Source organism: Fonsecaea pedrosoi, assembly GCF_000835455.1.
Source record: "Fonsecaea pedrosoi CBS 271.37 unplaced genomic scaffold supercont1.1, whole genome shotgun sequence".
Taxonomy (NCBI): domain Eukaryota; kingdom Fungi; phylum Ascomycota; class Eurotiomycetes; order Chaetothyriales; family Herpotrichiellaceae; genus Fonsecaea; species Fonsecaea pedrosoi.
Window position 1 is genome coordinate 4,968,538 of NW_013550615.1, and position 12,146 is coordinate 4,980,683.

General features: G+C 52.2%; 4 protein-coding genes across 4 annotated transcripts; 2 read left to right on the top strand and 2 right to left on the bottom strand.

Moving 5' to 3' along the window:
• Window positions 1-33: 33 nt before the first annotated feature.
• Z517_01810 (uncharacterized protein) lies at window positions 34-2,517 on the top strand (the record flags this gene model as incomplete). Its single annotated transcript, XM_013434768.1, has 1 exon — window positions 34-2,517. The coding sequence occupies one exon, from the start codon at window positions 34-36 to the stop codon at window positions 2,515-2,517; it is 2,484 nt and encodes an 827-aa protein (XP_013290222.1).
• Window positions 2,518-3,788: 1,271 nt separating this feature from the next.
• On the bottom strand, window positions 3,789-6,402 carry Z517_01811 (uncharacterized protein; the record flags this gene model as incomplete). The annotated part of the gene is made up of 2 exons (XM_013434769.1): window positions 3,789-6,227; window positions 6,292-6,402. The coding sequence occupies 2 exons, from the start codon at window positions 6,400-6,402 to the stop codon at window positions 3,789-3,791; spliced, it is 2,550 nt and encodes an 849-aa protein (XP_013290223.1).
• A 1,768-nt stretch (window positions 6,403-8,170) lies between these two features.
• Z517_01812 (uncharacterized protein) lies at window positions 8,171-9,594 on the top strand (the record flags this gene model as incomplete). The annotated part of the gene is made up of 2 exons (XM_013434770.1): window positions 8,171-8,216; window positions 8,342-9,594. 2 exons carry the CDS (start codon window positions 8,171-8,173, stop codon window positions 9,592-9,594), a joined length of 1,299 nt encoding a protein of 432 aa, XP_013290224.1.
• Window positions 9,595-10,067: 473 nt separating this feature from the next.
• On the bottom strand, window positions 10,068-11,648 carry Z517_01813 (uncharacterized protein; the record flags this gene model as incomplete). Its single annotated transcript, XM_013434771.1, has 1 exon — window positions 10,068-11,648. The coding sequence occupies one exon, from the start codon at window positions 11,646-11,648 to the stop codon at window positions 10,068-10,070; it is 1,581 nt and encodes a 526-aa protein (XP_013290225.1).
• Between the last annotated feature and the right edge of the window lie 498 nt (window positions 11,649-12,146).

Sequence of the window (12,146 nt, forward strand, 5' to 3'; positions counted from 1 at the left end):
GGCGACACCGGTGGAGAAGCCTCAACCGAGGCAATGAGAGGCTTATGGACTCAAGCGTCTCGACCCAGACTAAGAAGCTCTCACTACTACTGTTCCGCAGACTCCATCAGCTCGACGCTTGTTCGAAAGACCACTACCAGACCTCCACGACGCCGGCCAGGCTTCGGTGACGCTTTTACGGTCCTTCTGACCCCTGTCCTTGCGGCCGCACTGTTCGTTGACACAAGTTGGAAGGCAAAACAGAGGAGAGATTGGGATGAAAGGCTCGCTGCCATCAACAATGAAATAGACACACTCAAGGAGAGGGAACGGCAACTCCGGAGTACCATCCATCTCCGTAACCCTCTGTCAGGACTATCTCAACAGCGAAGATACTATGCGACGGCCGTGCAGGCGCGGGTGGAGGACGATGAAATCCCCGGAGAAATTGAGATGCCAATTTGGCCGGCAGACCTAGGCCAGGAAGACGGTGTGCTGCAAGAGGAGAAGATACCAATACGACAAGTGCTCTCTGCACGCGAGTTCTCGGCTGAGCAGTTATCCAACTTCAAGCGCTACCATCGCCTGAATGCGATCACTCTAGCTCTGAGGATGCTCCTGCACCTCCGTGTTGGGCCCAACCATTTCTATTCGATTGTTCCATCGGATGACCCAATCGACAGAACGACCCTCGAAACCTCTGAAGATATCGGCGCTCTTTCAGACACCAATCGCTTGGCCGAGATGCTCGCTCTGACACGAAAGCAGATGCGATCGTTGGGAAATCTGGAAGACCTTTTCTATGTGGCACCTCGCATTCAAGCGCAGGCGGCTCGAGGCGGTCTTCAGCAAGCCATAAAAGAGCTGACCACTGAATTCGATGCCGGGCGTATATCATTGACTGGGCTGATTGACGGTTATGGAAAGGCGGTGCTACACACAGATGAAGTTCCCTCTGTCTCCGTTTACGTTATGCTCATTCGGTCTCTTTCAAAAGTCGGAAGCCACAGTCTAGCTTACCACGCCGTTGCCGCCCTGAAGAGGAGTACACTTCCACTCTCGGACCCAGCAATCTTCTACATGCTCTTGCAGATTGGTCGAGCCTGCGACTCTCGGTCACTGAATCATATGCTGCACTTCATAGCAAAGGCAGATAATCCTCTCAACGTTATCCACAAGTGGGAAAAGACACGCGTCAACGGAATGGACCTCCCGGTTCCGACCACTCTGAATCCACGACTTCTCATGGTCTTGGTCTACACCTCCCTGAGATGCGAGCAACCGACACGGGCAGAAGCATGGTTAACCCTCCTGCGCGAAGCAGACTATGGGAGCATGTGGAAAGATGACCTCTTCAGAAGCTTTCTGGCCTACTACTCTCAACATGGTAACTGGGACGAGGGCAAAAAATGGTTACAGCGATCTGTCCAACACGCATTGACAATCGCGAACCAGTCGGTTGACCGACTTGCACGTGTGATTTACCGTATGCTGGATCTCTGTGTGCGTTGCTGCAAACTTGCAGAATATACAACGATCCTCGACGCCGCAGTTGATGCGGGCATTGGGCCGCCACTTGTCGATAAAACCCAGAATGATCGCAGGACATTCCACCCACGGACTCGAAGCATCCTTCTTGAGTGGGAATCTCTTCCTCTCCCGGACAACGTTGACGAGTGCCCTGCGCAGGAAAAAGCAAGATCGTTTCAATTGGCATGCAGATCTTTAATGGAAGAGCTTTCTGGAACCCCTCATAAAGCCCAGAACTCACAGGAAAGAGAGGATAGCGGGCTGGTGCTGATGGCGCCCACAGCCCATAGCCCCAGTCTCCGTTATACGGTACGCAGAATGACACCGGATTCTCCAGACGCCAGTGCAAGTGGATACTCGTCTGTTGAGCTGGACAAATTGCAGAGTAAATTCTTGCAGCAAGAAGCCGTGATTTCCCAGCTGAAAACAAAGCTTGACCTTGCGGAACTACGACAGAGGTCTTATCAAGAAGAGACAGCTCAGAGAGCACAAAGATGGATCAAAAGCACTTCGGCACTGGCACAGGAGTTGCGGGAATCGAAGGAAGACTATGAAAAACTTCGGAAGCAGAATGAGTTGTATGAGAAGGAGTGCGCGGATATGCGAGCGGAAGTGTCAGCATTGAAAGCTGTTGCAGACCAGTGGATGCAGCAACGACAACAGCAGGTGGAACAACATGCCTCATTTTCGACAGGGCTGTCTGAAGAGAAGAATGTGGGTGGTGGATCGCAGGGGATGGGGCAGAAAAAGGAAGTGTCGTCTCTACAGGGAACAAAACGAGCATCAGTCAGAGTGCAAACCTCCCGGGAACCCACAGTCTCAATCAAGTCAGTCGAAACTCCTGCGGCTCGGCGATACCATTCGAAAATGGGTGCCCTTCTGAATGATCCAGGGGAGGTCAGAATTCAGACCTACTCAAAAAACTTCGACAAAGATGCCAGACCGCGAACCTTTAAAAGGGTTCAGGTCAAGATGCGACCGGCTCCAGACTCAGCTTCGATGCCTTGACTCCAGAGGGACACACTCTGCCCGCTCTTAGCTCACATGCGCTGGTCTATAATAGTGGCGGCGGTACGTCCGTTCCGCAACTGCTCAATGCGCTATATCCGAAGCCATCAGCCTTCGTCTCCAGGTCCACATGGGCAGGTGAATTGAGCCCCCTTCTAAGTCGCGATGCCCTGGCTCGATAGAATCGACATGCGGCCATGAGAAGGAAGGGCTAGTCAATCAGTATTCTGTGGACACGGTCGAGGTATCCACGTCGACTGGTCCTATCTATATGCTGGACCATGTGGTGAAAGAACAGAACAGGACAGATAATGATCATCAACCGCCCATCATCCGTCGCTTTGAAATCTTGCCATCAACCCACGAACGTGACTGCACCACCAACACCATCATCCAGTACCACGGTCGATCCAGAAGTCGAAAGTAAGGGTGGTGGTGAGGATGAGACGAGCCGCACGAGACAAACGTACCCGGTGATTTCAAGATCGAAGACTAAAGACCGACGCCTGGGGCAGAGATGCATGGACGGAGGAGGGAGAGAGGAAGGGTAAGGATAGGACACTGGCTGAAAAAAGATGCTGCCTAGCTGCCTAGGTGCCTAGGTTTCAATATAACCCTGGAATTTAACCCCCTGTGACACGTACCGTGCCTACGATGCCTCATCCCATGCTGCAGCAAGAATGTACGAGTACAGCGATAGCCATGGCAAGAACAGTGGTAGTGGAAGCGGTGTGCAGGGGGCGACCAATATAATCCCTTCCTCTTCACAGTCAAACTTGACACAAGGACAGGAAACATGGCTTTGACTCATACTCGAAAGTGACGACGCTCCAGGAATTCTTCCATCGGAATTCCGTATCATGTATGTATACCAAAACCAAAACCAAAACCAAAAAAAAAAACGCCAACAGCTCTTCGCTCCTCCGCCCGATACCCAGTTGCAAGGGCGACTCCAAACTCCTATACTCACGTAACATGTAGGTATCATTATAAGACCGAGATTGTGATCGTGCTCGGAATGGTGACTGCTTGGGTTCGACGGCGTAATACACCTCGATACCCATTACAGATATCGCTTCGCTGGCGACAGTCGTGTCGCTCATCTCAGATGTCGGATTTGGTGGAGAACGTCTCAACCTGGTTCCTGTGGTCTCCGCACTCGGGATTGTAATAATAACGCCGACTTTCAGTAGGACTGTTGCCCCGGTGTAAGAGACACATATCGTCGTCACCCTCGTAGGTTGATCTCCCGACAGTGTCATATTGTTTGCTCATTTTGTTCGATCATCCACCAGGACTTTCAAGGCTTGTACTCCGATGCTCAATAGTTCCGGATCTTTGGTCTGCTTCAGACAAGTCTTCAACTTCTCCACGGCGCCTTCTTTCTTGTATGCCTCTTTTACTTTCAGTGCCAATGATTTGTACTCCGGGCCGGCTTCATCGCAACATAACATGTTTCGGACCACGACCAAGCCTCTATGCACCACGCCAGGATCTTCATCGAGACAGAGCTCTAGAAGAATCTCTGAGGTACGTTTAAACTCGAGCATCGCGGACACGATGTTGATATACTGCTCCGTGAGCATTGCCAGAGCGCCACCCGCGGCGCGCCTTGTGGGCAAATCTTCGACATCGGCCATTGCCACCAGGATACGTAATCGCTGGGCAGCACGTTTCGAACCGTCGGCGAATTTCTCGACTCCGGTGGGAACAACGGTCAAGTTACATATCAGTTCGCAAGCCGCACGGCGGACTAGCTCGTTGTTTCCCAATAGGAAATCTTCAATGTCATCCCAGGCTGATTTAATGATAAAAGAGGCGGCATTGGAGGTAGGTGCTGATGCAAGGTTGGTTAGGGCAAGAAGACTTTCGAAGACCGGCAATAGATCTCGCGGCTGGTCATTTAGAGCTGCACCGCCCGGGGTCTTCAGTAACGCCACCAAAGGTGGCACAGCGTCAGTGATATCGGGTGTCGATCCGGGTGGGAAGATATGAGCTGGGTTCAAGGAGATAAGGATACGCGCGAGGGCGTGCGCAGCCTCGGGGTGGGCTTGAACGCTGTTTTCAGGTGACTGTAGACTTCTTTGTGCGTGAGAAACGAGAAGCTTAATGGCTCCTTGCTGAGCGATCTTCCCTCTGTCTTTTGGGTTCTTGGACAATGACAACAAAATCCTATCGCTGAGCTGTGCTGTAGCTGGAGATCTGGCCTTGTTTAGTCTGATTAGTGAGGCCACGACTCCAGCCTCGACCACCGCCGTGCAACGTGCCCGTACATGCTCGTCATCCTCTAAAGGGTTTGGTTCGGCGGGTTTGGTAGCATTCGCATAAGCTTTCAGCTGCGACATCTTTTTCTGCTCGTCGGACAGACTTGGGGCATATTGAGTCAGATTCGAGATGATACTCAATCCGCCAACCACGACTTCCGGGCTGGTATGGTTTTGGTCGAGGACCTCCAGGAGTGAGACCAGGAACTTGCGATCTTTGGCGAGTGATTCCTTCACCTCGGGCTTTAAAGATGTATACGCAAGGCCTTCAATCGAGTCAGAAACGTTCTTTCCTTCTTCAACAACGGTGAGGGATTTCTTGAAAAGGTCAACGAGTTCACTAACATCATCATCCGCCTTATTGGCTCTTTGATCTTCAATCTTGACGCCCGAAGTTCTCAACTTAGCCAAGACGGTGGCCGCCACCGATGGCTGCTTGCCGGTCCCGGTGCTCACTTTGTCCGCGAGCCAAGCTGCGCAATACTGTGCGATTGCTGTCCGACAGGCGCCATCAATGCAAGCAGCATTGAGCAAGAAGAGAAAGGCGTCGTGGACGAGGGGACTGCTGAATTTTCTGTCGAGAAGAGGCATGATGGAGGCCAGGAAGCCTTCCACCAAAAAGAGCGGAGCCAAGATGGCTGGAATGACCGGAAAGAGACTTGCGCCAGCCGAAAAGGCCAGGACTAGGTCGTCACCCTTCTTCCGTTGAACGTGACTCGTGATGTAATTGGAGAGATATTCTTGGCCAGAAGGTTCTGCCACTTCAAAGAATTTGGATAGGACGAGAGTCGCGTGGCCTCGAACGTCGGGTGGAAGTCTCAGATCCAGGGAGCCCATGAGGGCCTCAAATGCATCTTCATCAATGAATACATGTAGCCGCTGGGTGTCGGCAATCAACAGCAGGGCAATGCCTTTGAGAGCTCGGCCATCATGATCGTGACCAGTTTCCATCAATTTGGCAAGGAAGAGCTGGAACAGGTCATCTTCCACCCGGAGTCGGACCTCCTCAGTCGGCCACAATGTAACATCGAGCACGACCGAGCGCAGGCAATTGGCCGCTTCATCACCTCTTTCATAGACATTGTCGAAGAATGAGGTAGTGGACACTTGAAGCTCAGTCGCTAGATATGTTCGAACTGCGGTACTCCGTCTGGCTAGTTCGGCGATTATAAAATCCTGGGCACCGGACATGGTAGACTCGCGGCATTCAAGGATGATTTGTAAGCACTCAAGGGCAACGGTGCTAGCATTAGAAGCCTCGGGGCTCTTGAGGTATTTGACAGCTTCATCGCCGGCCGACTTATCGTGGTAGAGGGCGTATCTCCTTACCAAATCCAAAAGGGGTGAGTTGAGCTGGTCATCATGATGGATGGCGAAAAAGGCGGCCTGGACATCCGGGTTTGCATGACCCAATGCAGCAGCTTCTCTCAGCTTTCTCGATGCTTGCTAGAGAAAGTATAGTCAGCGACATAACGTTCAGAAGTAAAGATCACAACAGCCCAAAACCTACCACTTTATCACCAGCATTAGAAAGTTCAACAGCTTCCTTGGCCAATTGGGAAGCGCGTTCAGCGTCGCGTTCTTCGGATAATTTTCGGTTCATCCGTTGGACGGTCGACATTGAAGACATTGGACCGGTGAGGAGAGGCGGTGGGGGCAACACGCCTAAGGTCGGAGAGGGAGGGCGATGCGGAGGAGAAGGGAGAAATTATTGAAGAACTCGAAGTATTGAAGAGGTCGAGCACTTGAAAAGGAGAAGTGACGTGAGATCAGGAGGCCAATAACATAATTTATAAAGGGGTGAAGAGCGAGCAGAGGAAGTGGACGGAAGCCGGGAGGCGTACGGCGAGCGGCAGGCGGAAGGATGGGCGGTGTCTGGCTGGACCTGAGAGAGCGAGGCGGCGAAGAAAGAAGCAGAGGAAGCGAGAAGTGCGTTCGATAGGTTTGACGGGGGGGTGGTTTGAATTGGTCAGCTGATGGGAGATGCGGACTCGTGTCTTTGTCTGTGTGTGTATGTACCGAGTATGTGTTCTTCTTCAGATTCGCAGGTGAGGCAAATGTGGTGGGCGTTTGGGCGTTGAGAGTGGACGTATGTTTGTCTGGATGCTAAAGTGAAGCAAAACCCTGAGGCTGGTGTTTTTTTATTGATAGCCAAATAGATACAGGGATTGTCGCAATAATCGGCGGAATAGCGAATGGGACTTTGTTTTTCTGGTGATCCCCAACTCCAAGATGGACGGGAACCGATGTAGGAGCGATCAGACCAACTATGGGCCACGTGGGATGCAGAAAAAAAAAGCTGCTGGATGGTGCAATGAGGCGATTGGGGCAAGAATGGAAAAAGTTTTTCTTCTTCGTTCTGGTGTGATAGCGACAACGGTTGTGAGAGGAGGGAAAGGAGGATGCACATGTAAATTCAAATGCAAATGCTGGTTATTGGGAGATACGAGGAATCAGACCGGGAACGGAAGAATTGATCAGATCGAGTAATTATTAGTTTTGGGAGTTTTGGGGGGTTTTGTTGGTTGGTAAAGGGGGGAGGAAAGTAGTATGACTCAAAAACATAAAAAGTGAAGGGGGGATTGAGAAGTGAGAACCAAAGTGAGAAAGAGTAAAATTGGCAAAACGACGGAGATTAACATGTGAAGCTCCATCTATCTTACTACGGGATATTGTTGTTATTTTGTTATTATTTTGTGCCTACATCTACACGGAGGACTCGGAGGAGGGATTGTTGCTTATCTTGTCTCCTCTGTCTCTTCTGTCTCTTGTACCCAGCAATTCTCTCACGTTGCTGTCTGGGGCGCTTGGGCTGGATGGATGGATAGAGGCTGCCTGGCCTTATCTATAGATACGCGTGCTCTTACCTACCCACCTAGATGTAGGTAGGCACCTACTGTAGGCATCCTGGGGTTCCTACTATTAGCCTAGTGAGCTACTCACTAGACCCCAGTAGCCCTTCGCCTACAGCCTAATCCCTAACCACCGAACCACCTAATCTCGTGCCTAACCTCGTACCCAATGCCTATCTCTTTTGTGCTCTCGGGCCCCAAGGGTGTCCAAGGCGGTTCTTGTCTGTCCGGCCGCCCTCACTCTTACCCAAAGGGTCTAGGCGTCCAGTGCCTTTTGCTTGTGCTCCCACCTGACGCTGAGACTGCGATGGGACAGATGCTCGTGATGCTCAACCCCCAACCATCGATCCACTGTGGCACATCATCGCATCAACTCATCCATTCTTCCATCTCAACCCACTCTTTCACTCGCTCAAGCCATCTCACTCCTCACCTCTCACATTCCACAAATCATCTCCTCTCCTGAATTTCTAATATCGTGGTCCCTGTTATCGTCGTCGTCATCACCACCACTACCACTACCAAAACCACCCCATCATGAATGCGGTCGACGCATCCGAGCACTTTGACAAACCATCCCACTGTAAGTTTCTTGTACCCGCGCCCGCCCAAGCACAAGGTTGCCCGCTCGCTATCCATCCAATCACCTCTTCCCAAATCCTCACAAGGCTGCCATTAGACTGACATCCCCTTGAACAACACAAACAGCGGCCGAACAATCACCCTCACTCCTCACAGTCATCCTCGACACCAACCCAGCAGCATGGTCATTACTCTCCTCGACCCTCCCTCTTTCCAGTGCTGTCGCCAATCTTCTCGTCTTCATCAATGCCCATCTGGCAGCAAACTATACCAACAAAGTCGCCGTCATCGCTTCTCATTGCGACAAAGCTACATGGCTCTATCCAGCTCCCACCGAACAGAAGCTGCCTCGATCCATCTCGGCTCGAGCAAAGCGACAACCTCATGACTCGTCTGGAGATGACAACCTCTCCGATCCCACCAAAAAACTGAAACTCAACGGGCCAGGAGGGGATCACCACCCTCCTGGCTCGACTCCCAGACCTCTTTCGTCCTCAGCAAACACAGGCAGCAAATACCGGCCCTTCCGCCTTGTTGAGGAAGAGCTCCTGCGTAACCTGACCGCGCTGCTGTCCGGCATGCCTCCAGATGCTGTCGCTAGCAACTCATCCACCATGATTGCTGGCGCCCTCACTTTGGCGCTCTCCTATATCAACCGAGAGTCAATCCTGCTCACGGAGTCTCTAGTGGGATCGTCAAACACTGCTAGTGGTGGTATGAGACCCGACACCACCTCGGCGGTTGGCGAAGGAGCAACTCAGTCACTTCAATCACGTATTCTCCTCATCTCAGCATCGCCTTCAACCGATCTGGCCCACCAATATATCCCGATCATGAATGCCATATTCGCGTGTCAGAGACTGTCTATCCCCATTGATATATTGCAACTTCCTCTCCCCACCTCTTCCTCCACGTCCACCACCACTACCACAACATCTTCAAATTCCACCTCAAATACTCGCTCCTCATCACACTCAAACTCGACGGTCTTCCTCCAACAAGCCGCCGACGCGACCCACGGCATCTTCATCCCTGCCCACCTGCCCTCACCCAACGATCTCAACCCGGTCAAGACGGCTTCCCAGGCCCTCCTGACTTATCTCCTGACCAGCTTCTTGTCCAGCCCCATGACCCGCTCGGCACACTTGATCCTGCCCACCCGCATCGACGTCGACTTCCGCGCCGCCTGCTTCTGCCACCGCAACGTCGTCTCCGTCGGCTTCGTCTGCTCCATCTGTCTGAGCATCTTTTGTGAGCCGCCAGAGAACGGTGACTGCCTGACCTGTGGCACCCATCTCGCCGTAGACGACCGCGGCTATGGGAAGACCCCCTCAGTGGTCGTGACCTCCAAACCCAAGAAGAAAAAGCGGCCGCAATAGGTGGCCGGCCGCATGGTGCGCACCGGCTGGAACGGAAAATGATCAGCAGTGTATTCTTAATAATAGGCAAATTTCAAAGCGATTCGGTCCGCAACAGACGGGCACAAAAGTCATCAGACCATGAGTGAATACGAGGGAAAATCGGCCCAGGCGCATATAGATGCAATGTTTGTCTAGACTAGGGTTTTTGGGATCGTTTGCCTATCAATATGAAGATCTTAGGGCAGCTTGATGTTTTAGGGCTCGCGCAAAGAAAAGGCTATGAATATGCCCGCCTCCTTTTACACGCCCTTCTCAATCTTCCACCTGCGGTTCTCCAGCTCTACGACGGTTCACTGTCTCTTCCCTGCAGCATATCTGAACTCCCTCCAGCACCGGCGCAGGATGACGAAAATTTGGCGAGGCAGAGGCCTGTGAACATTGGACGTTCTTTTCCACGTGCCAGAAGACCTGTAATCACCTCGACCAGAGGGTCAACGCGAATGACTGTGTTTTGCTCGAGAAACTCGGCCTCCCTGGGCAATGGACCCGTGGCCTTGGCTTCTTGACATGGTGCATACTGCCTTTGTCTCTTCAGAATGCATCGAGGCAATGGCAAACGAATCGGTGTTGTGGCCGAAATAAAAGTAAATCCCGTCACGGCTTTTCTTGACTGCTAGAATTCCAATGGCGCCAGGACAATGGCTGTTGATGACACCAGGATGACCCATGAAGTCGTTCTTGATGACAGAACTCATCGCTTCATCTTCGTTGCACGATTCGAGTTGTCCTTGTACTTTGCGCACCGAACTGTAGATCCGATCGGCAGCCGTGGCGGCGGCACTCGTTGTAGCCATATGTTCACCTGTCCCACTGGTGACTGTGGCTACACAAGTTTGAGTGGGATCCTGTGGATCAATAGGGATCACAGCAGAGCCGACGCCAACAAGAGCGGCCGGACCACACCGGCCCTTGTGTTTCATGCCAATTCCTCCCGACGATGCGCCTGCAGCAATCCGCCCAAAGCAGTCAATTGCAATGGCGCCGACTGTGTCACTTATGTCATCTTCCCGGTCGTTGTCACGGTAAGCAGATCTTGGCGTGCGCAACGATGCTTTCGATTGATCTTGGGCGGTAAGATTGATTGCCTCGCTGGACAGCCCATCGAAAGAACCGCCTAGCTTCTGACGCTTGGAAGAAGACGCCAACCACTGAAGACTGTCATCAGAACCAGCCTCCAGGGAATCATGAGATGCGTTTCCGTCCGCCCTGTTTTGCTGAGCTGCAGGCTGAGAAGGAGAGACCAAAGGGCCATGTCCTGGGTTCTCGGTTCCCCCAGGGTGTGATAAGGTGGGTACATCTGCAGTCGAGGCCATCAATGGGCGTCTCATAGAAGGCATCTGTGAGAGGCTGAGTTGTCTCCCATGGGTAGGAGGTGATACCCTGGGGCTGGGGGGAGTAGCAGCCGGCGTCGGAGTACGACCCCATTCATCTGGTGGTTCTGTCGACTGGTACAGCTGGTTCTGATCTTCTCTCGCCGCCTCCGTCTGAGAGACGTCTGCAAGATCGTTGATCCATTTGATCCACCTCTCACGCGCACTTTTCGAGACTAGGTAGTCATGAGGAAGAATTGCGATACCGTTATCTGCGGCGAAGTCGGTCGCACCAGCGCCTACCAGTAGGATTGGGGGAACACGCTGGAGGGACATTTGTTTTGTGGATTCGGCAAGAACAAGGTGAGCGACTGCAATTGGGTTTTTGACCTGGGAGATTGCCCCAACCGCGCCACTGCGGCCATAGTGATCGACCACGGTGGCATCACATTCGACCTGCCCAGCTATGGTCAAGTTGCTTCCATAGCCGGCATTTGTGATTTCTCTGTCCTCCAGCAGCCTTATAGCCATCTCCACAGCATCAGTAGCATCACCTCCGTTCCTTAGGACGGCCATTCCAACCTTGGCTGCATCGTTGACCGCGGTGAGATGACTTCTCTCATTTTGTAGGCTGTGGAACCCTGCACCAGCGTGGATGAAAATGGCACACAGGTCGCCGGGGTCTTGTTGTCGACGCGGCATTGGTCGATGTCGGATGAAAAGACAGGAATAAACTTTGGTCAGCAGGAGGGACGTGTTTGAGAGCGATGAAGGCTCCGACCCCGGTTAAGAGGACCGTGGGAGGCAGTGCTGCTGTGAGAATGAGTTCAAGCTGTACACTGTGAACAAGGCACGGATTGTCAGGCAAAGAGACAATGAACCAAGTGAAAAGAACGAAAGGAACTGAAATCCTACTTATGGAGACAGCTGCAGCAGCATGCAGACTTGGAGGAGAAAGGAAAAGTTTGAGCTTGAGGATGCTTGCTTGAATAAAATGAAGGAATGAAGAGATGGTGAACGAGTGAGGGAGAGGTCAAAAAGAAATCAACCGGAGGTCATCGTCGTCCTCTTCTGGTAGCTGAAATCGACAGCCTGCTTGGCATGTTTGGAAGCTGCGACCTCAAATGAGGGCGCGACGACTGTCCCCCATGATTTCTTTATATAAAACGGTGTTTCTGTTTCTGTTTTGTTGGACATGTG